We start from the raw sequence: 23666 nt of genomic DNA on the forward strand, positions 1-23666 counted from the left end.
TATCTCAATGGATTGCCTCCCCAGGATACAGGTATGCAAACCTCACTTTGAAGGCCATGCACAGACTAAGGTAGTGGCAATGGGGATGGAGAAAACTGGCCAAATTTGAGGAGAATTTTAGAATAAAATTGATGCAAGTCAATGGTGAAATCCTGGGTCTCTGGGATGAGCCAATGTAATGGTGACTCAGAACAGTTGGAAGCCCCTGAGGAACATGTTTGGGAGGGTGGAAGATGAGAAGGACATGATCATACTGTGAGAATGAGATCAAGAAGGAAACACTGACAGGCGTGGTTGCACGTAACTGTAATCCCAGCACTCAGGAGGCTAAGGCAAGAGGAGTGCCAGGAGTTCAAGGCCAGCCTGGGCTACATAGTAAATTCAGGACTACCCTGAACTACACAGTGAGACCCTGTCTCAAAAATCAAGCATTAAGGAGGCTATTGGAGATGGAGCTTTAGAGCTTAGGAGAGAGAGATCTGGAGGTGAAATCATAGATTGAGAGGAGGCTTTTTTTTTTTTTTTTTCTGGTGGAAACCTTAAAACTTGTCTCAATTTCACAGAGAGGAAATATTGGTGGAAAGAAGCTGAGGATACCAGAGAACGATGAACTGATTCATCTTGTGAGGTTCTACAAAGACTGGAGGGAGAGGATCTAAAATGGGCAGTGATAGGTTTCCACAGACTCTAGCAGCCTTTTGGACAGAGGTGTGAGGACAGTGAAAAGGCTCTGAAAGCAGAAGGGTGATGGACAGGAGAAATGAGGTAAAATTTCCCAATAGTACCGAGCCTCCATTGCAGGTTGGTAGCCATTATCTCAGAGTAGAACCTTCTTTCCTGCTAAGTGACTTGCTACAGCAGCTGTCAGGTAAGAGTGAAAAAAATAAAGCAAAAATTAATCGGGCTTGGGTGAATAACAGAGAGAGGGACAAAGAGTGTTACTGACATGGGCTATGGAAATCAAGCTACGTATACGAGAAGAGATGTGGAGTGAAAATGTGGGCTTAGAGGAAGTGTTCCTGGGTGCGCATGTCATCTTGCCTATGTAGGCTGGGAAAGAGGCCAGGGATGATGGTGAAAGGCTTTCATGGCCCAGGTGTAGCTCCTGCAGTCTCAGAACGAGCTGGTGTCTTTACGTAGGCCCTCTGAGCTCTTACTATAGGTTCCAGGAGCTGCTGGACCTTGCTACAGAATCCTCCAGTGACAACACATGGAAAACGCCAGTTGAAACTTTATTTTTGTTGATGGAACTTGAACCCAGAACCTTATGAATGCTAAGTTCACATTCTACCACCAAGCTACTTTTTCACCACCCCCTTTTTTATGTTTTATTGTGATCTCATAGGTTATCCCCCCCCCCTTGATACCAGGGACCGAACTCGGGACCTTGCGCTTTTGAGGCAGGCGGTGGAACCACTGAGCTAAATCCCCGGCCCTTGTTTTATTGTGAGATAGAGTCTCACTAAGTTGCCCAGGCTGGGCTTGAACTTGTGAAGCTCCTCTTGCCTCAGCCTCCCAGAATGCTGAGATTACAGGCTTACACCACTAAGCCTAACTCTGGTTGGAACTTTAAAGTACCACTTTCCCCATGTGGCAGGCTCTAACCCATCTCCTTAACCTCTGCTGCTTACTTCACCATTTGAGCCCAGTCTGTAGGGTTCAATCCAGGGCTGAGAGGGCCTAGAGACTCTCAGCCACACATGAAGTTTTTTTTTTTTTTTTTTTTTTTTTTGTACAAGGGATCGAACTCAGGACCTTGCATTTTTGAGGCAGGTGGCAGCACCATTGAGTTAAGTCCCCGGCCCCACACAGTTTTGAGTTCAGTGTGAACCCTGCCATCTTAGAGTCCCCTTGATGGTCTCTGTAGACCTCTCAAGCTTACCTGAAAATATTTTGTACTATGAACCTATTACATTTGCCTTGTGTGTCCATCCTTGTGAGTCAGATACTATACCCCTGCTCCACAAGTTCAAATTATTTGTTTTCATTCATCAAACACACATACACATGGAAAGGAAAGGAAAATCACTATGTACCCACCACACAGATTTGAGACATTGGTTACTTCCTTTGTGTCAAAGTGCTCATAAAAAGGATAAGGCCCATTGGTCTAGAAGTAGAGGCCAGACCCTCCTGAAACACTCACATATTCAGGGACAGGAGTTCAATCCTCCAGCTCTGCAGAGCTCTGTGATCTAGGGCCTCATCCTATACATCTGGGATGGAGCCTCAGTTTGCCATTTAGAAGGCCAAGGCCAGGAACAGCTCTTTGCCTGAATTCACCTGGCCCTCTGTGTATCTGGATAGAGACAGAATTAGTGCCAGATTATAGCCTGTGAGAAGTGAGCAGAAGGGTTCATAAACTCCTCAGTGAGTCAAGGCCTAGAATGGACCAGACCTGTCTTAGTGAAAAGTATCTGAGAGATGTCCCTTGATATTGGCAGGGGATGGCCCTCCTTACTAAGGAAAAAAATAAAGTAAGAAAGAAGAAAAAGCAGGTTTGCTACAGCTGGCTTTTATGAGGTCTTCACATTCCCAGTGTCAGAAAGGCTGCAGAATCAGAACATGCCAGTACAAGGGCTCCTCAGGGATTTTAGAACTGATTTTCTTAAGCAGCCCAGTTTATTACTGTTGACTTGTGCACTCTTCTAGGCAGTGAGAGCCAGTGCTTATAGGCTGGGCTTATACATGTGAGTTTTAGTGAGAATATCTGAGAGAAGAGCCTTCAGGGATGCAGTTTTCACAGCCAATTGTTCTTGGTGGGGGAGGGGAAGGATGCAATTGAGTCTGAAAAGAGCAAATTTTCTACTTTACCTTATGGGTTTCCCTTGGGCTGGCTGTGTAAGCTGCAAGATGATCTGTGAGCGCTGGGAAGGGTAGCTGCATTCCAGAGTCCCCAGGATTTGGGAGTGAGACTGGAGAGGGCTGGCCAGACATTCTGGACACAGAGCAACTGGGTGTATCTGCTGGATATGCAGAGATCTGGGCTGAAGCCAGCCCGGTACCTTTGGTGGCACGCTGCAGCAGGAATGGGTTGGGGGGTGTGGTATGGGCTATGTGCAGGAGGGGAAACTTTTCCCCCAGTCTCCAGATTGCTTCCCTGAGGAAGCTACCCTTTGTCTCCTTTCCCCTGTGCATAGCTATCTGAGCATCCTGTTGTCCGAGCTCTGCCCCACCCCCACAGCTGGAAAAGGCTGTGCTGTGGTCAAGAGGCTCCAGCCAGGAATTCATCTGCTTCTGTCTCACCCAAACCTCTAAGGTCCCAGGTTCCTTTACTCATCCTGAGGAGCTGGGGCTGGCCAGAAGCCTGGGAGATCTCTGATGGATAGGCTGGACCCCAGGAGTGCAAACCCCTTCTCCCAAGCCAAGACATTTTGTTGATTTCTCTTTGTCTGCAAAACCCTGAGTAACAAAGGAGGTGGGGGTGGGAAAAACTAAGACTTAGGCTGAACGAACTGCTATGGGACTTCCCATGCACTCTCCAGGGTGGGTGAAGCAGAGGGGTCAGGATGCAGGACGAAGGATGCAGGTGGGAAGAGGAGAGGGTGAGCTGCTGGATGGATTAGGGACCACCTAGTGGCATTTCCAACCAGTTATCAGCTGTGCCAGTCTGCACAGTGGGCAAGGAGATTTTTCCGTATCCCATAGACTGCCAGGGGATCAAGAATTTATAAGCAGGTAAAAGAAGGAAAGGTGAGTCAGGGAGGGAACTCAGGCAGAGTTCTGGTGTTGATGGAGCCATAGGGGCTGTGGCCTTGGGATTAGGCTATCCTGATAGCCAAGAGTAATCTGTCCATTCCATAGCAACAGAGCTGAAGTCTTTGATCCATGAGCCTGGCTACAGGTACTACCCCTGTTCAGAAGGCCTGTACTATGTCTGTCGTGGGACAGCATGCTGAGTCTGTGGCCTCATGGAGAGTTCAGAGTTGAACACTTTTGGGCATTCTGAACAACTGAATTTAGGAGCATCCACTCAGATTCGTAAAACCACCAGAAGCCAAGGCTGACAGGCAGGAGAGATCTTCTTGGGTCCATCTGGTTGAAGAAAGGAGAATTCTGTTTCCTTTCCTGGGTGTGGGTGGACTTTCCTTTTGGTTATCAAAATGTAATAACCCCAAACTTCTTGTCACTGAAACAAAAAGGGGTTTATTAGACCTAACAAAAAAGGCACTGTGGCCATCAGAATGGCTGTCCTTGGCAACAGTCCTGATACCTGGGAGTAACTCACAGATTGCCACCCTGCAACTTATTGCTTCCCTCTGGGCACAGTGGGAAGGAAAACTTAAGGGGTCAAGTCTTCATTCTATCCAGATACGATGCCAGTGTCCTGCAAACCAAATTTGAGGTTGCCATATGGCTCCAATGAGAGGTGTTTTGGTTCTTTTTGTTTGCTTTTGTATTCCTGGGGATTCAATCGAGAGCCTAATCCAAGCTAGCAAGTGCTCTACCACCAGCAGCTCTGGAGATTTTTACATATGGTAGCTCCTGCTACAGCCAGTCTGCACATCTCAACTGAATCTTTAACTGCTAGCAAGCGGAAGTAGGAAAGTTGCTGCTGGCTGGGTTTCTGGTGGCAACGTGACTAGCTGGAACCTGGGCTACTGGTCACAGTGCTTGGATTCCTTCTCACTAAGCCCTGGGACAAACAGGTCATGTTAGTCATAGGTACTGGATGGCAGGATGACACACAATAGATTCCCCTTCATCAGACAGCTGGCTGCCTCAGGTGGAAGATGGAGCAACAGGTGCCCTAGACAAGTCTGAGAGCAGAGTGTGAGGGGGAGGAGGGGAAGACATTTCTCCTCACTCACGCCACAGGCAGAGATGAGCTCAGGTCCCCAACCTTACACTGCCTGGTAATGCTGAGACTAACCTTAACTCTAACCTGCACAGCTGTGGAAGACTCACAGCTCCTACTCAGAGCAAGGCTGGGCAGAACCAAATAACATTTTTCAGCCGATACTGGAAATATATGGGGAAAGGCTAAGTTTGTAAATTAGAATTTGGGTCTTATCCTGCAATGATTTTACTAACCCCAAAACATTACTGTTAAAGTACAAAATAGCCCAGTGTGGTGGTGAATGCCTGTAATACCAGCACTTGGGAGACTGAGGCAGGATTGCCTCGAGTTCAAGCCAGCCTGGGCTGCGTAGTGAGTTCAAGACTGACCTGAGCTACACAGTGAGATCCTGTCTCCAAAAACCAAACAACAACAAGAACAACAAAAATAATGCCTGGGTGTGCTATGTACCTGTAATTCTAGCTGCTTGAAAACTGAGACAGGAGGATCACAAGTTTGAGACCTGCCTGGACAATTTAGTAAGACCCTGCCTTAAGATAAAAATAAAATGGGCTGTAGATGTTGTTCAGTGATACAGTGCTTGCCTAACATGCGTAAGGCCCTGAATTCAATCCTGAGTATTTCAAAACACAAAACAAGGGCCAGGGATTTAGCTCAGTGGTTCTGGTGCCTGCTTCACAAGTACAAGGACCTGAGTTCGATCCCTGTTACCAAAAAAAGAAAAAAACCCAAAAACCACAAAACAAAAAGCCGAGTGGAAGTGGTGGTACACAGGCCTGTAAACCCTGCACTCAGGAGGCTGAGGCAGGAGGATAGCGAGTTTGAGGCCAGCCTGGGCTACATAGCAAGACACTATTTCAAAAATTAAAGAAAAAGGAAAAAATAATGAAACATGATCACTCTACACTGCAACAAATGAGTCTGTGTAACACCATTCAGTTCTGAGAAAGAATGAGGATCTCATGGGGAGCTGATGAAACTTGAAGCCAACTTTGAATTACCTTAGCTCTGAGCTTCCTATCAGCCAACATTTACAAGAACCACCAAGGAGACTGGGTATATTTAAATGGAGTCAAGTGGCCTTAAAAATACATGAAGAGGACCTGGGATTTAGCTCAGTGGTTTCGCCACCTGCTGCGCAAGCGCAAGGACCTGAGTTCAATCCCTGGTACAAAAAAAAAAAAAAAAAAAAATATATATATATATATATATATATGAAGAAACCCTGAAAGTACACTGTCACCAGCTACTCAGGAGATTGAGGTGGGAGCCTGCAAACATGAGACCAGCTCAGGCAACATAGCAGGACTCTGCTCAGGAGAAAATAAAAATCACTTCTCATGAAACCTATCAGATAAATGAGAAGAAATGGGACTAATTTTTGAAAATTCTGTTATCTCACAAAATTAGCACCCACCCACCTGTACCCATCTGTACAGGTGCACTCATAGACAACTGAAGAAGCATCAGTCCAGAAAGCTTACTCATTTGGCTGCCTCCCAAAATGGACATCTGGTGGTAGACCCTTTTTAAGTACTGGGGATTGAACCCAGGGGCTCACACATGCTAGACAGAGCAATGGAAGGAATTCAAGGTCTGTTTCCATATAATGTTTGGTTTTTTTCAATACTGGGAATTGAACACAGGGCCACAGAGCCTTGTGCATGCTAGGCAAGTGTTCTACTATTGAGCTACACCCCCAGCCCAAAAATTAGTGTTTTTGTTTTTCTTTTTTGAGACAGTCTCACTGCGTATAGTCTAGGCTGGCCTTCAACTCATGATGATCCTTCTGGCTCAGCCTCCTGAGTGCTGGGATTACAGGCGTGTGCCTCCACGCTCAACCAATTGATAGGTATGAGTTTTTGATGGGGTAATACTATAAATGGTAATGTTTTTTCATTTTCAAATTACTTGAGTGACTTGTATAATTTGATAAGTTGCTTAATGGTAGTAGTTTGTTTGTAGATTTTACTCATACCTAATGGGTCATCTGTTTTTTCTCTCTCCTAATCTTTACTTTTCATGCCTTAATGCAGAAGGCTAGAACTGCCAAATAATGCTGAATATAGGTAGCAATATTTGATGTGTTTAACTTCAGTCTCAAGGGCAAAGAATCACTACATGTAATGTTATCTCTAAGACTGTTTTATCTATGTGTCTGTTACTGAGGACTGAATTTAGGGTCTTGTGCATGCTAGACAAATGCTGAGCCACTAAACTACACTCCCAATCCCAAGTTTTTGTTTTTACTTGAGACAGGGTTTCACTAAGATGCTAAGTTGCCCAGGCCAGGCTCAGACTTAAAATCCTCCTGGCTCAGGTTCCCAGAGTGCTGGGATTATAGGCATGTACCACCACACCCAGGTCCAAGGTTGTTTTTAAAATTTTTTTAATTTTAATTTTTTTTTGTACCAGAGATTGAACTCGGGAACTTCTGCTTGTGAGGCAGGTGGCAGAACCACTGAGCTAAATCCCTGGCCGTTTTTTTAAAAAATAGATATTCATGGGGCCGTCGATTTAGCTCAGTGGTTTCGCCGCCTGCTGCGCAAGTGCAAGGACCCGAGTTTGATCCCCGGTACCAAAAAAAAAATATATATATATATATTCTTTATGCAACTAAGGAGGTTATCAATTCCTAATTTCCTAAGAGTTTATTCTCCTCTTTCCTCCCGGTTTGTGCATGGGAGGGTAGTGAGGATCAAATGTGAAAAGATGTTGGCTTGCTCCAGTAGGCACCCTGAGGCTCAGGCTAACAATTGTTGGCATATTGCCAGTGCCTCCCCCAACCGGGGCTCACCACTGCCAGGTCTATAGTTGGCTGGCCTTCCTGGTAGTTGACTGTGACAGACATTTCTTGTGGTGGGTAATTTTTGCTTCTAAAACTTCCTTGCCTCAAGTTAGGTGAGAACAAGGCAGGTTCAATTTAGGATAACACAACAGTGGGTATGTCTGGAAACTCCTTTTGATTCCTGGGAACAGCAAAATCAGCTGCTTTCTGACTATGCTAGAGACAGACACCAGGACAGTGGCCCATCTCAGCTCACTGGAGCGCTATAGACTTCAGATTTTCAGCTTGAAACCAAATCACAGCTAGAAGAGGAGAAAAGCTGGTCTAGACACTGGGTATGTTTTGAACATAAGCCATGACCTAGGTTGATGAATGCTGCAGAGCAAGCCAGTGATGCGATGAACACCAGGCTAGAGGCATTTTACCAATGGACTCCTTCAAGCAAAGGTTAGAGTAGGTGCAGGCTGGATTGGCATTGTGTGCTTTGTCTGTCAGGATGCCTTTAGAAGTAGTAGCAGTGCTGGACATGGGGGCTCCCTGCTGTTACCACTGGCGAGTCACAGAATCACAGATGTGAAACTACCCTGCTTAGCTCATGGCCCTGTGACTTATTTTTAGATCTGTGACTCAGAGGCCTAGTCTTGCTCTGAGGCCTTGGAGAGAGAAATCTTTGTTCAGGGGCTGGCACTGGTGGATAGCAGGGGTTTGCTTGTTTCACTCTATGATCACATTCATATCAGGCCATAATTGCAGCGACACCATTTCCAGGAGGACATAATCTCTTGAGGCCTCCCATGTTAGGTGCCTTCTGTAAGACATGATGTAATTTTGTGTGTATGTGTGTGCAATGAAGACTGAACTCAGTGCCTTCATACTGAGCTATATCCCTGGCCCCCTATTTTTTTTTAAAACAGTGTCTCAAGAAATCGCCCAGGCTGAGCTCAAATCTTCAAGCCTCCCAGAGTGTTGGGATCACAGGCATGAGCCATCACACATGACATGTGATATAATTTGACAATCAGAACGTGTGTCCCCAAATATTCATTCTAGCCACTACATAGAATATGAAGAATGTAGTATAGATGGAAAGTGACTAATAAGGCATGTTACTGCAGTAGTCCAGAGTGAATTAAAATGCTCTGAACTAGGGTAGAAGCAGATAGATTTTCTGGTTCAGTATGCTAAGTCAAGCACAAATGTTTACTTTAAGACTGCATTCAAATGTCATTAAGTGAGTGAAATGAAATTTATGAATAGAATTGGGCTGGGAGGAATCTGTGATCTAAAGTACTTCTCAGTGCACAGGGTGCTGCCACTTAGGTCATATGTGGGGGGTGCCAATGTGCAAGAGCGACCCCCTGCCTGGACCTCTGCAAGGCTTCAGAGTGCTGGTGGCAGGTCCAGGAGCGGGCAAGAGTGAGAAGGGGACATGAAAATCAGAGGATGTACAAGTTGTGAAAAATCTTTTCTTAGGGCTGCAAATGATTTGTAATTAGGCAACATACTACTATGAAAACAAAAAAGTGAGAGGAAGACTTTGTAGGTATCTGTGAGATCTGGAGCCTGACGTCTTAGAACAAAGCTGTCTGGAATTCAGGGATCCCAAGGATAAACATCCCTACCTTAAAGCAAAAACAGCTACCTGATAAAATCCTGGGCACACAGAGCTCAGGGGCAAGCAAGACTCCTCAGATACTTGTATCAGGTCTTCTATAGGAAAGAGCTCAAGATAAATAATAGGATAAGGAAAGAAAAACTAAGACACACAAAGCATTGAATTGGCAGCTCTTGTACTTGAGCAAGAGGGAGTTCTAGTGAAAGGACAGGGAGTATAGGATAAAAAACAAGCTGGGCATGGTGGTGGCCACCCAGCAGTCGAGAAGTTGAGGTAGGATTGTGAGTTCAAGCCCAGCCTGGGATACGCAGCAAGACCCTGTCTCAAAAACAAAAAACAAAACAAGTTAACAGGAAGTTAAAAGGGTAAGAATAAAAATAAAAAGATAAGAGATAAAGAAAAGGGAAGACACAAATATTTAAATCAAAGCTTTTTAGTCCAAAGTATAGCTCAGTTGTAGAAAGTGTGTCATGAGCAAGGCCCTGGGTTCAATCCCTAGCACCAGAAAAAAACTAGAGGGAGGACCAGGGATTTATTTCAGTGGTTGCAGCGTGCCTGCCTCACAAGCGCAAGGTCCTGAGTTCAATCCCCGGTACCAAAAACAACAACAACAACAACAACAACAACAACAAAAAACTAGAGGGAGGTGTGGTAGTGTGTAGCAGAAATCCCAGCACTCAAGAGGCTGAGGCAGGAAAATCACCAAGAGTTTGAGGCAAGCATGGGCTACATAGTGAGACCCTGTATCAAAAAACAAAAGAAATTAAGGGGCTGGGGATTTAGCTCAGTGGTGCCACCGCCTGCCTTGAAAGCGCAAGGTCCCGAGTTCGATCCCTGGTTACCAAAAAAAAAAAAAAAAAAAAAAAGAAATTCTCAAAACAAATAATTCGCCTCCCTCAAAAAAAAACAACCCTCAAACACTTGACACCTCCAAAGCAAATTAGCTCATTAAATAAATCAGAAGAGCCTACCTAGCATAACATTAGGGGGGAAAAGCCCACACTCAAAAGAACTCATTGTAAAATATCTTGATATGCCAGGCCTCTGGCACAGGCCTATAATCAACTCTGGGAGGCTGAGGCAGGAGCACCGTTAGTTTGAGCCCTGTTAGTTTGAGCCCTGCCTGGACAATTTATCTGAGTATGGGGATGACAGGTGGGTACCACGACACCCGGCTAAGAATGTTGTTTTTGGGGGTACTGTGGATCAAACTCAGGACCTTGTGACTGGCCTTGAACTCACAGCTATCCTCCTATCTCAGCCTCCCAAGTGCTAGGATTACACAACCACAATGCTAGGCATGCACAACCACACCTGGCTGAGTATCTGGTCCTTTACGTAGACTTTCTTGGAAAGCTCCATAAGGAAGAATTTCAGTAAACAGGGAAACTAAAAATGTGTCCAGGAAACAGTGACTGTATCCTAGAAGAGTAATGAAGATAAATTTTAAGATCATACATTTGTTGAAGACCTTGAGAGCTACTTGTTTGGATCTTAGGATGGTTGAATGTTATAGAGCAGAGGTGGTGAGCCTATGGCATGTGTGCCATTTGTATCATTGAAAGCTCTAACATTGTGTTTTTGAGCTTTTCTAAATTAAAACCTCAGTATCCAGGTTTAATTGCAATGTTGGCTCTTTGCAATAAATAAGTGGGTTTTGTGTTGCAGCTTGGGTACTCAGTATCTAAAAGGCTTGTCATCATTGTTACAGGACAATCTCTAAGGGGAGACTTCATAGATGAAAAAAAATTTATCATATGGGGCTGAGGATGTAGCTCAGTGGTAAAGTGCTTGTCTAGCATGCCTAAGGTCCTGGTTTAATCCCCAGCACTGGGGAAATAAATTCATAGTGTGGTTGAGCTCTTGGGAAAACCCTAGGATAAAGGCAGTAAATAGAATCAAGAGTGAACAGGTCAGAAACTTGCAGAAGGGCTGGGGGTATAGCTCAGTGGCACACTATGTGACTAGTGTACACAGAAGGCCCTGGGTTTGATTCCCAGCACCAAAAAGGGGAAAAAAAATTTTCAGGAAAAAGGCTGTACAGAAAATAGGTTCAAAGAAGTAGTCTAAATTAGTAAGTCAGTTCAGTGAGCACAAGATGAAATACATTCTAAGTAATATAGAATATGCAAGGAGAGAGGAGAAACATGTAGATGAGGTTGGTTTAAAGACTGTTAAGCAGTTGAAGCCATTTTTACTATTGGCTGCTAGTTCTGTTTGGAATACATGACCAGGCTACCTGCTGAGTGCAGAGGGAGTTTACAGAAATATACTTGTTTTGGGCCAGGGATTTAGCTCAATGGTTCTGCCGCCTGCCTTGCAAGTGCAAGGCCCTAAGTTTGGTACCCCCCCCCCCCATTTCAGTGGTACTCATCTGCTCAAATGTGACTCTCTTCCTCAGGAGTCAAGCTTCTGGGTGAATACTGTGACCATGTGGATGAGTGAACACTTTGGAGTTAAACTTCTCCAGGCAGGGGCATAAACAGCTCAAAGGAGGAGCAAGGGAGTTTAGGGTATTTGCAAGATAAGTGAGGAGTCAGGTCTGGGCTGGATGGAGATGGAGAAAGCACAAAGAAGGGAGTTCATGCATGTGGACAAAGAAGAAAGATCTAGACCTGGAGTTCTGCATTGGGTTAAGAAGTTACTAAGCAAAGGTTAGGTCACTGTTGTTTTCCTCCTCTACCAAGCCAGCTGGAAGACCAAAGCATGGGATCTCTAAAATCTGCAATTCAGAGGCATTGAAGTTGAGGTTGATGGACAAGGTCCAGGTGTGTCCACAGCTCTGGGTGGAGGAGGGAGAGGAAAAGGTCACCAAACAAGGAACAGGAAGCAGGGTGTGGGGCACTGCAGAAGGGTTAACACAGCAGAACTAACTTGTACCTTTCAGAAGGCCCATTACAAGTTTGGCTCTTGCCTAACATGAGGAAGGTTTCCACTGTTCCTAGAATGGGTAAGAGTGGTTTGCTATAACTAAACTGTGTGTAAGAACAATGTGGTTTACTTGCGCTTTACTTCTGAGTATGGAATCCTGGCATGTGCCAGGCAGAAGGTGCCTACATAACCAACGGCAGGTGAAAACCCTGGGCACTAATAGACAACACTCCACCCATTGTTACAACTCATTGCTGAGGGAATGAGGCATATCCTGTGAAGCTCCACTTTCTAAGTCCCCTTTGAAAGGCTGAGCCTGGTTTCCTCTAGACTTTGCTGTGCATCTTTTTTCTGTTCTGTACTCTTTTCCATGAGTATTATTATCTCGGAGATGCCCAATACAGATGGAGACATCACAGAGACGCTGAAGACATTCTGAAGGACTGATGGGCAAAGAAAGAGGTACCAGATTTTTCAGGATGAGGGTGGTAATCACATTATTAGATGATCATAGCCAAGAGAATGAGGATCACATGCATCTCAATGGAGTAGGGTTTTTAGGAGAGAAGAGGAAGCAAGGACACCACATTCACACCCCGAACATGAAGTAACAAACTTCTGAAGAGAACAAAACAGTGCTATCTAACAGTTGATTGGGAATTTTTTTTTCACAAAGAACACATATGCCCAATAGTGTTAACATGGTGAATTCTAGGTGATGGGATTGGAAGTATGTTTTTCATTAAAAAAAACAAAAAAAAACCCCTTAAAAACTACCTTATATACTGCCCATATCCTTTTACATCCATGGTATTACTTTTTTTTCCAATTTTTTTTATTGGTACGTTTGCCATACATAATAATCACATTCATATAGGGAATTTGTACCTGTACACAATAGATCTTAATTCTTTTTTCCTTCATGGTATTAGTTTTATGATAGAAAAGAACATCTATACTTAGCTCATTTTATAAACTACAGCCTGCAGTGCTCGACAGACTCATTTGGGAATACAGTAAGGTTACTAAATACTGGGGAATGGAGCAAGAGAGAATGATCAACCAATGAACCCAGAAACAGAAAACTTACAAAATGCTTTCAGCATAAGCAAAATCCTGAACTGCAATGTTAGGATGTGCGTTCTCATCAAGAATCCTGTGTGAGGCTGGCTCCCGAGGATTATGTGGATTAGGTGAGTACCAGGATTATAGAGGTATAGTCTGACACCTAATAAACGTGTTTGTCCTCTGTCCTTCAGTAACTTCAAAATATTCAATGGAATTTATTACAATTTTGCCAGGGCCCAGGCTTCTCACAGTCCCTCAAGACTGGCATTTTTTACCCCCAGATTGCTCAACTCTGGAAGAAAAGGCAAGGCTTTCTGGGCATGTGCTCTTTTGCTGGCTGCTCTCAGTGGTTTCTGTGCCACTAAACCATGAATGACTATGAGTCACTCCAAGAAAGCCTTATTATTGAAATGAAATACGCTCTGGCCTCACAGAGCTGCTTTGTTTCCCTATAAACCACATGAACATCAGTATATTTTAAATCTTTTCTTTAAAGTCAATATTCATTATGCCCTGGAATTAGACTCAGGTCTATTTTGATATGTTTATGACTTAAACCTGAAAGTATTTTTATCAGTCAGCCAAGTTCATTAAATATGAACTGAGCTGGAATTTAAAAGACACCCATACCACTAGCTCACAGCTCGGTACCATCATGGAGAAGAGAAACCACGTTAAGAGTCATAGTCTTACCTCATGCTCTTGGAGCGATTTTTACATGTCTCAAAACCACAAGCCTCCTTTTCTTAACACTGGCTCTGATAAACAGAACCTTTATACCACTCCTCAGAAGGCTTGGCCTGTTCCCATAGGAGCAGTGCCTGGGCCCTGCATCTCCAGCCTTCTGCCTGCTGCCTGGACTTACCCAATCAAAGCTCTCCCACGCCTCCCTTCAGCTGACTCCTACTGGGATGACATCTCCAAATTGTCCCCATGTCTCTCATTTGGGGAGAAGCCAACGCAAGTACCCATTCAATGCCATCAGATTCAGAGATTAATGAATGGTATTACCTTACATCTGTCCAGAAGTCTGATTCCAATTTTACCAATATTTGCCACTTTTCTGTTTTATTTTTTGGAGATGGGGACTCACCATTTAGCCCATGGTGGCCTTGAACCAACAATCCTACTGCCTCAGCCCTCCCAAGTGCTGGGAATATCAACATGCATCAGCATGCCGGGCTATCTTTATCTTCTAAAATTAGTTATAATTGTAAATGAAGCAAATTAGTGACATCTGAACTCCTATAGGAAAAGGCCATTCATCTTGATTACTTTTATACTGTGACTTTTCACCTTTACAGTTTAAATCAGCTTAATGTCTAAACAGGGGGTAAGAGGATCCACATTGAATCCACGCATATCAGATCTGAAGAGTGAGTAGAACTTCAATAACCCTTTTCAGGAAAAGGACAGGCTGCTTCTCAGCTTATGCTGTGCACACAGGAACCCCAGAGAGGGAGCTTTTCCAACAGCAGAAAACCCAGAGGAATGGACAACAGCCATGTAAATAGACAGAAACATACACTCACTTGCTCTATACCAGGAGTAAAAAAAAGTCTCAGCACTCAAAGCAGTCAGATCCTGAAGGAAACTTGAGTCTTAACCTCTGGATTCTCCCTAGATTGTTCCATAGAAATAACCCCCTTCCACCTAGTCACTTTACTCTTTATGCTGCTGATACAACCTGTATATTGGATCTGGAAGGATGGGCAAAGATATTCCTACTATGGCAATTCTACCAAGGGTTTCAAAGGTGGGGCTAAATTAGATGAGCCACCTGTGATGTTGTGTAATTATCTCTTCAAACATGGATACCTGTGAGACTAATACCTCACAGCACTACTTGAAGAGACTAATAAAAGACAGATTCCCAGGCCCCAGTAGAGAATTTCAGAATCACTGCCTGGTGTTGGGCATGGGAATCTGTATCTTAAAGATAGGATACTGTGGTGTACTTTAGGCCAGCCTGGAACTCACCATGTCTGGAACTTGCTATCTTCCTGCTTCAGCCTCCCGAGTGCTGGGATTACAGGTATGCTCCACCATGGTAGCCTGTAACTCTTAAAATTCCAGTGGTAGTCCCTGGTCATTACACATTCCTCACATTCCTAAGTACTTGTGTTTTTTTTTTTTGGACCGGGGATCGAACTTGGGTCCTTTCGCTTGCCCAGCAGGTGGCAAAACCTAAGTACTTGTTGGATGCCAGTTCAACTGTTGATTAGGATCCAGTGAGGTGGATTAACATTCCTGGCCTCTTTTCCTACCACTTACATAAGTCCTGACTTTGAAGGAAGAAATGGTCTAACAGACAAGTTTTGCATTTTCTGTCTTTCTTTTTCTCAGTGCTGGAAATTGAACCTAGGACCTCAAACATGCTAGAAAAGTGCTATACCACTTAGAAATACCCGCTCAGCCCAAGTTTTGCATCTTCTACATCTACCTGCCCACAGGGGTCGGGTCCATTCTGGACTGGTTTCCAGGCTGGCTGTTTCTGGTTGGCTTAGTAGCCTCATGTCACAGATCTTATCAGGAGTGCTTACACTCAGAAGAGAAAGAGACTTTGAGCTTTTCAACAATAAATCTTAGAAATAAAGTCAGAAGCTGAATTAGTTATCACTGAACATAAAACTACCCTAATTTTGGTCGGGTGTGGTGGCACATCCCTATAATCTCAGCACTGGGTAGGCTGAGGCAGGAAGATTGCTGCCACTTCCAGGCCAGCCTGGTCTACACAGTTCAAGGCCAACCTGAACAATGTAGCAAGACTGTCTCCAAAAAACAAAACAAAACAAAACAAAAACAATTGTAATTCTGATTTTTTTTTTTGGTACTGGAGATCCAACTCAGGACCTTGCACTTGTGAAGCAGGTGTGGCGCCACTGAGCTAAATCCCTGGCCCCAATTCTGATTTTAACAATGCTTTTCATTATATTTATTTCTTTTTTTTTTTGGCACCGGAGATTGAACTCGGGTCCTTGCGCTTGCTGCACAGCAGGCGGCGAAACCACTGAGCTAAATCCCCAGGCCTCATTATATTTCTAATGAAAGAAAATGTTACTATTTACGAGAAAGAACTTTGAAGAACATTTTTTTATTTAAGTTTTATTCTGTTTTAGAATTAAAACCTTGCTAATATTAAGGTGCACTGCAGGTATGCCATGCTGCCAGTTGTTACTGGGACAACAAATGCCCCCAATCAGTGACCCAGAGGGCTGGGAAAACACATGAACTCATTCTTTCAGAGCACAGAGAACTGTTATTTACAGTTTTCTTCTTGAAATCAGCCTGGAACATCTCAGTCTACTTAAGTATTGCCATAGCACTTGCTGTGCTGCTCAGAATGCCTCAGAAATGTGTTCAGTATCATGATTTGTGGGTCCTCCAAAGATTCTGTTGTTAACATGCAAACAAATAGTCCTAAACAATATTATCTAAACTATGGCTGCCAAATACTGGATTTTAGTAATGAAAGCAAATTACAAAACATTTTGTTGTAGAGCTATAAAAAAGATATAAAATTAAAATTAAAAATGTCAACCATCTTTAAATATTCCAATTCTGCTACTGTGCAGTTTTCTATACCTTTATCATTACTGGATGTTTTAAGAGTAATGTTAACAAAAATCAAAATAGATAAAAATATTTAAATCTTTGGATATCTTTATTCCATGGGCTTCATAAAATCACAAAAGTAGCTAATTTTTTCCATGATAGCTAAAATATCAAAAAGACTGATTAGAATTTATAATTAGCAATGAACTCTATTCTGAGTCATTTGTGGGTCACAGACCCAAGGAAAAGTGTTAATGATGTGATACAGATTATGTTTGCCAAAATAATTTTGAACACTCTGAATCCTTTTTGAAACTAATGGAATGAATCATTATCACAACAAAATTCCAGGTATATCAAGAAGAACAGGTTAATTGATACCTAGTTTCAATGTCTTAAAAAAGGGGGGAGGGTTACTTATTTGAAAATACAGCAAAGTACATTCTTATCTATGATTATTTACATTTGTATACTGAAAATATCTATTATTTGAACAAATCCTGTGATACATCATTTGCTACAAAATGAAGTTCTTAGACTGAGCATGAATAATTTACCCTTTTGGAAGAACGTATCAAATCTTCATTTATGTTCAAAACATTAAAAACAGAAATTAAAAAATCTTAAGCCTGGAAAGCTAAGAAAAAAAAGAGACCCACTCATAACTTTGCTCCTCAGCACATCAACTTCTGCAAAGACACAGTTATGTTTGCTGACTTTAAAATGTTCATTCTTTAAAAAATTAGTTGCTTTTTATACAGCTATACAAAGTTCTTAATGTTTCTTTGGCAATGGAATATAATGGAATTTTACAACTATATAAAAAAGTTACCTTTGCCTAAGAAACAGTATTTACTGTGTGTACATAGTTGACTGACAAAATTCTCTACCATCCAGCACCCTAATTGACGAAATAAGCTACCTCATAAGATTTCCAAAAAGAAAGAAGAGAAAGACACACACACATACATACAAACACACACGCACAACCTTCTGTGGCTCAAAACACAGTATCACGGCCCTATCTGTAGGCAACTTGTAATAGTTGCCAAATACAATTTAGTGATAAGAAAAATCCTCTCAGTGATGAAAAAATACTTATAAGTCCCATTGAAGTACTGCTTTAGTTTAACTATACATAAGAAATTACTTAAACTTCTGCTATTCCAAATATATTTAATGCTCATTTATAAAGATGAGCCTTCCCCAATCGCTTCTCGGCCTTTTGGCTAAGATCAAATGAAGATGAGCCTTCCTCCCCCCAAAAGTAACTGTGTTGTATAGTTGAAATTAAGCAGAAAAATAAACAAACAAAACCCAGTGCTGGTGACAAATATACAGCAAATTCACTTCTTCATTCTTCACAAAGACTGAATCAATTTTCAGGACCATGAAGAGCTACAAATTCACCCAAAAATTTTCAAAGACTTGTTTGAAGACTATGCAGCAACTTTGTTGTCTTTCTGGAAAGGGGAAAAAAAATTAGTTCATGTTTCAAATGATTGGTTTATTACTTTTTTTTTTTTTAGTACTGGGGATCGAACTCGGGACCTTGCGCTTGCGCGGCAGGCGCCGGAACCAGAGCTAAATCCCGGGCCTCATTTACTTTAAATTACCTTTAAATATACTTTTCTTTTTACTTTATGAAAATATGTGTTTAAACCAATTTCTAGGAACTAGTTTTTATAATTTCCATACCCATATAATTTTCATATCCAGTAGTAGCTCATTATTTGCTTACTGCATTTTCCACTCAGCAGAGGTTAAAGCAGTGGTATTATGAGCTGCGCCTGGCAAAAAGGTCATACTAAGATACAGGGGTTCCCTCTGACTTCTGGCTGCCCCAATTATTTTATTCTATTTTTTAAAATTTAGATTTATCTTTCTTCCTTCCTGCCTGCCTTCTTGCTTTCTTTTTGTTTTTTTGAGACAGGGTATTATTATGTAGTTCAGGATGGCCTTGAACTCATCAGGTAGCCCAGGCTGGCCTCAGACTCATGGCAATCCTCCTGCCTCAGCCTCCGAGTGCTGGGATTACAGGTTTGAATCATCATGCCTGGCTGTGCCAATAATTTTTAAAAATAGTAATATAACTTAAACATTCAATTTAGTAGTCAAGCTCATCAACTAAAACTGACAGCACTCTTTTCAAAAAAAGCTTTCTAAAAATCCTCATCTTTGATTTCTTTACTAAGCAATAAACTGCCCAGACAATAAAACATTTCTCTTCAAAATTTCGTGCCAGGAGAAAGCAATGATTTAGAAATTTATTTATTTATTTTTGGTACTGGGGATCGAACTCGGGACCTTGCGGTTGTGAGGCAGGTGGTGGAATCACTAAGCTAAATCCCCGGCCCTAGAAATTTATTTTAAAAAGTAACTCTTAAATTATAAACAAATTCTGAAAAGGAGTTAACTTGGAAATTAAAAAAGTATAGGCCGTAGCCGGGGATTTAGCTCAGTGGTTCCCCAGCCTACTCTGCAAGTGCAAGGTCCCGAGTTCGATCCCCAGTACCAAAAAAAAAAAAAAAAGTATAGGTTGGGGATTTAGCTCAGTGATGCCTCCATCTGCCTCATAAGTGCAAGGTCCCAAGTTCAATCCCTGGTATAAATAACCCAAAATAAATAAGTAAAAATAAGGGCGGGGGATTTAGCTTAGTGGTTCCACTGCCTGCCTCGAAAGTGCAAGGACCTGAGTTCAATCCCCGGTACTAAAAAAAATTTAAAAATAAATAAATAAATAAATAAATTTTTAAAAAAAGTATAATCAGTGAGAAAGAAATAAAAATTGGTTTCCAATGAAACTAATTCCAAACTAAAGGCCTGTAGGGGTTTCTATTTTCCTCTAGTCCAGCTGCTGCCACATACAGCTGGCTCTCCATATCCTTGGGCTTTGCATCCACAGACTGAATGAACTAGATAGAAACTAAGGAACAGAGGGGGTTGCATCTATACTGAACATGTAGAAATATTTTCCTTGTCACTATCCCCTCAACAATACATGTAACTGGGCCGGGGATTTAGCTCAGTGGTTCCGGCGCCTGCCTCGCAAGCGCAAGGTCCTGAGTTCGATCCCTGTACCAAAAAAAAAAAAAAAAAAAAGCCTGGAAACAATACATGTAACAACTATTGACATAGTACGTACATTGTATTAGATATTTATATAAGTAATCTAGAGCTGACTTAAAATACATAAGGGGACTGGGAATGTAGCTCAGTGGATGAGCGCATGTTTAGCACAGGTAGGGCTGTGGGTTCAATCCACAGCATCCTAAAATAAATAAAATACATGAGGATGTGTGCAGATTACATGCAGACCCTATGCTATTATATAAGGGACCTGGCCACCTGTGGATTTTGGTATCCACAGCAATCCTGAAACCAATTCCCCGTGGATACTGAGTGACAGCTATACCTAATTTTTACTGCTGATTCTCACTTCAGCTGTTAAGATATTTCCTTTCATTTAGGTAGTAGACTTCATAAAGTTTATCCATTTATACAACACCAAACCATTTACAGAATATTATAGCGAGGGGCCTGGGATTTAGCTCAGTGGTGCCGCCGCCTGCCTTGAAAGCACAAGGTCCTGAGTTTGATCCCCGGTACCAAAAAACAAACAAACAAAAAGGAATGTTATATTGAAAGAAATATGGCATAGGGCCGGGGATTTAGCTCAGTGGTTTTGCCGCCTGCTGTGCAAGCGCAAGGATCAGAGTTCAATCCCCTCTACCAAAAAAAAAAAAAAAAGGCACAGTATTAAATTGGTACAAGAAATAAATGAACTAGCTGCCGCCCACCAAAGCCAATCGTCACCACCACCCCCTTTTACCTTTCAGAAAGCAGTACGACCAATCCAGACCTTTTAGGGTCCAAAAGCTGTGGTTTTCTGAAAGGTAAAAAAAAGAGAAGGGGGAGAGAGAGAGGGAGAGAGAGGGAGAGACGGGGAGAGAGAGAGAGAGAGAGAGAGAGAGAGAGAGAGAGAGAGAATAAGGGAGAGGAGGGGGGAGAGAAAGAAAGTAACATGCTGAGTCATTTTAAATACCTCATTTCTCTGGATCTTCTCTGAAAAACATAAGACTCAAATGCAGTCTTAGCCAACAAGATGGCTTAAGCATCTTGGCAGCAGCATATAAAATGGGAGCTGGGTACATTCTTATTATCCCAATACTAATCTCTACCTCTAGTCCCCCCAAAAAGAAGAGAAAAGCAGCATAGGACCAAATGTTTATGTTTAAAATTAAAGAAAACTGGACCAAAAGTCAACACAGTGAGTTTTGGCAGTATTGCTTTGTATTTGGATCAATGGACTTCTCAGGGTCCTTAATTTCCTGACCATCTCGTATGTGTAGAGTATGAGAGAGGTTCTAGTTTGGCTGATTTTTAAAAGAGTTCTAAAAATCTATGATCCTATGTTTACTTATGTTTTCATTAAACAACCAAGCTTTCTTATGCTCAGGCACAAACTGCACAAAGAACAAAGACAATTCATTTCATGAAGGGTACTGAAATGATCCATCTCTGGAAAGAAGCACCAGATGACGCTTCGGAAATGAGTTAATCTTCAAGATTAAATCTCCTTTAATGCACTGTGATTGTCCACTATTTCCAATATTCAAAGATGCCAGATGATATGATTTAAAAGGTATAGGCTGTTAAGATCAGGGCTCTTGGTGGAGTCATTCATCTCTGGAATACACAATCCCAGTGCTGGCCACACTGAGACACTTTCAGTTTTGTGGAAGGCTGAAACAGTGAATTTCTTCTCTGTGTTTTCCATTTTTTGTGGTTATCGGGGATAGAACCCAGGGAAGCTTTACCACAGAGTACATCACCTGCTCTTTTCAAGTTTCATTTTGACACAGCATCTCACTAGGTTACTCAGGTTAGCCTCACACTTGCAATCCTTCTGCCTCAGTCTCCTGAGCAGCTCAGATTACAGCTATGAGCTACAGATCCTGGCTGAAGTGGTGAATTTCTTTTAATCAACATCATAAGCAATTACTTCAAGCCCACTATGGCTCTATACTGAGATAGATGTTTTGGTAGAAGGAAAAGTAGAAAAAAGCTCCTATCTGGCTGGGAACAATTTCAACAACAAAAAATACAGGAAGGAGGGTACAAGTGTATTTAAAATGTGTGCCTGGGCCAGGGATTTAGCTCAGTGGTTCTGCTGCCTGCCTCGAAAGCACAAGGACCTGTGTTCGATCCCCGTTACCAACCGCCCCCCCGAAATCCCCCCCCCAAAACCTGTGCCTATCAAGGCAGACACTACAGAGGTCGGAAAGGTAATCAGTGTATGAAGACAGAGCAAACTTTGGGCAAGACTTTGTAGGGTAAGTGAAAGGGGTGCCTGGTTTTAGCTGTGCCTGTGTCCTTGCTTATCTGTAAATACCAAGAAGGCTGGAATTATATTGGTTTGTTACTACCAATCCCTAGCACAGTGCTTCGCTTATATGAAGAATTAGGTATAGTTGGTAAAAGTATGAGGTTAGAATTGGAATCAAACAAGGGCTGGGGATTTAGCTCAGTGGTGCCATGCCTGCCTGACAAGTGCAAGGTCCTGAGTTTGATTCCTAGTACCAGAAAGAAAAAAAAAAAAGAATTGGAATCAAGCAGTGTATAAGAGATGACTGTGAGTTAACTTGCTTTAATCAAGTAAATTGAAAGGTAATGTGAAATGAAGCTGGCTATACCAAGTGCTTTCCTCACACAAAGTCCAATGCAACATGAGAGCCTTCTCACCATCAGGACAATGCTTCAGGGTTCTCTGAGTCTTCCTTAAAATACTTAAGCAGAGTTTGGACTTATCTGTCAGATATACAGAGAATAAAGAGTCTTATAGCTAACCGCTGCAATGCATTTGAATTCTGCAATATACATAACAAGTTTTAACAAGACTCAAACAAAATGACATGACTTTACGAAAGCTATGAATTAGTGCATGTAGCATGCACACAGTGCAGTCAGTGAAGGTTTGATTGATGTTCAGAGAAAGGGGCATAATAGTCCAGTCATATAAAGAAAACTTAGCAGCTATATTTACAAATACCTGAAAAATATCACTTAGTATATATATTCTGTACATTTATAAGGGGTAGTTTAACCAAAAGTTTAAAGATAAAGGGGAAATGCCAGGTGTGGTGGCACATAACTGTAATCCCAGCACTTGGGAGGCTGAGGCAGGAGGATTGCCTCAAGTTTGAGGCCTGCCTGAACTACACAGTAAGACCTTGTCTCAAAAAGAAAAAGAGATGTCCATTCAAAGTGTGTGTCTGTGACATCTAACAGTTAGAGCACTCTTGGGAGTGGGGCAAATGGCCTAGGGAAGGGAACACTTCCAGCTCCACAAGGGTTACTACAGAAGAAGCTTCAGGTAGGAGGTCAGGCTGCCCAGATGTTTTCCAACTCTGAGGGTTTAACCATCTTTAGAAGTTAAAAAGTGTATTTTAGATTAAATTGTGCATGCAATTATCTTTCCATAAATGTCAAAACTGACAGTCTCATGGGCTTAGTAACTCTAATGAGATTACACTAGAAACTATTACTGTAATTCTCAGCTGCACTCAAGTTTAATTTAAACACATCTTTTTTCAAATCAAGAGGACTCAATGTGATCTTCAACAAGAAGTTGTCCTAAGGTCTTTACACAGTAACTGGTATACATGAAGTGGGGTAAACAGAGAGCGTAGATTTGAAGACCTATAGCAGGTTATCATTGAAGCTGGAAGGACATCTAAAGGAATGAATGTAGTGATGCAGAGATGGATCATGATCATTTCATACCTCCATCGCTTAAGCAGTATACCACTAGCCAACAAAGAACACTAGGAGAAGGCAAAGCTTAGATGATCGAAGAGCAGGAAAATGGTAAGGTTGGTCTATGGGAGGTTGTCAGCAGACACAAAGCAAGTAAAGACAGAAATGTAGGGCAGAAACATACAAGGTCCATACTCTGAAAAACTGAT

The 23666-nt window shown here is 42.3% G+C and overlaps 1 protein-coding gene across 11 annotated transcripts in view; it reads right to left on the reverse strand.

Annotated features, from left to right (window-relative positions):
* Positions 1-23666, reverse strand: part of Lsm14a (LSM14A mRNA processing body assembly factor) — a 117792-nt gene that overhangs the window by 38280 nt on the left and 55846 nt on the right. For 4 of the 11 annotated variants that reach the window (XM_087191182.1, XM_087191186.1, XM_087191184.1 and 1 more), the window contains 2 exons: positions 20531-20587; positions 16219-18161 (listed from right to left, as the gene is read on the reverse strand). The exons of 1 other annotated variant lie outside the window; for it this stretch is intronic. In XM_087191182.1, coding sequence (XP_087047308.1) covers positions 20564-20587 — 24 coding nt within the window. In that variant the 3' untranslated portion in view covers positions 16219-18161; positions 20531-20563. Of the gene's footprint in view, positions 1-1213; positions 4130-16218; positions 18162-20530; positions 20588-22473; positions 22510-23666 lie in introns of those variants that run through there. 6 more of the 11 variants (XM_087191183.1, XM_087191187.1, XM_087191185.1 and 3 more) reach the window with 3 other exon arrangements.

The sequence above is a fragment of the Heterocephalus glaber genome, unplaced genomic scaffold (assembly GCF_053883595.1).
Source record: "Heterocephalus glaber isolate CG9 unplaced genomic scaffold, H.glaber_assembly_v1.0 deba00001561, whole genome shotgun sequence".
Taxonomy (NCBI): Eukaryota; Metazoa; Chordata; class Mammalia; order Rodentia; family Bathyergidae; genus Heterocephalus; species Heterocephalus glaber.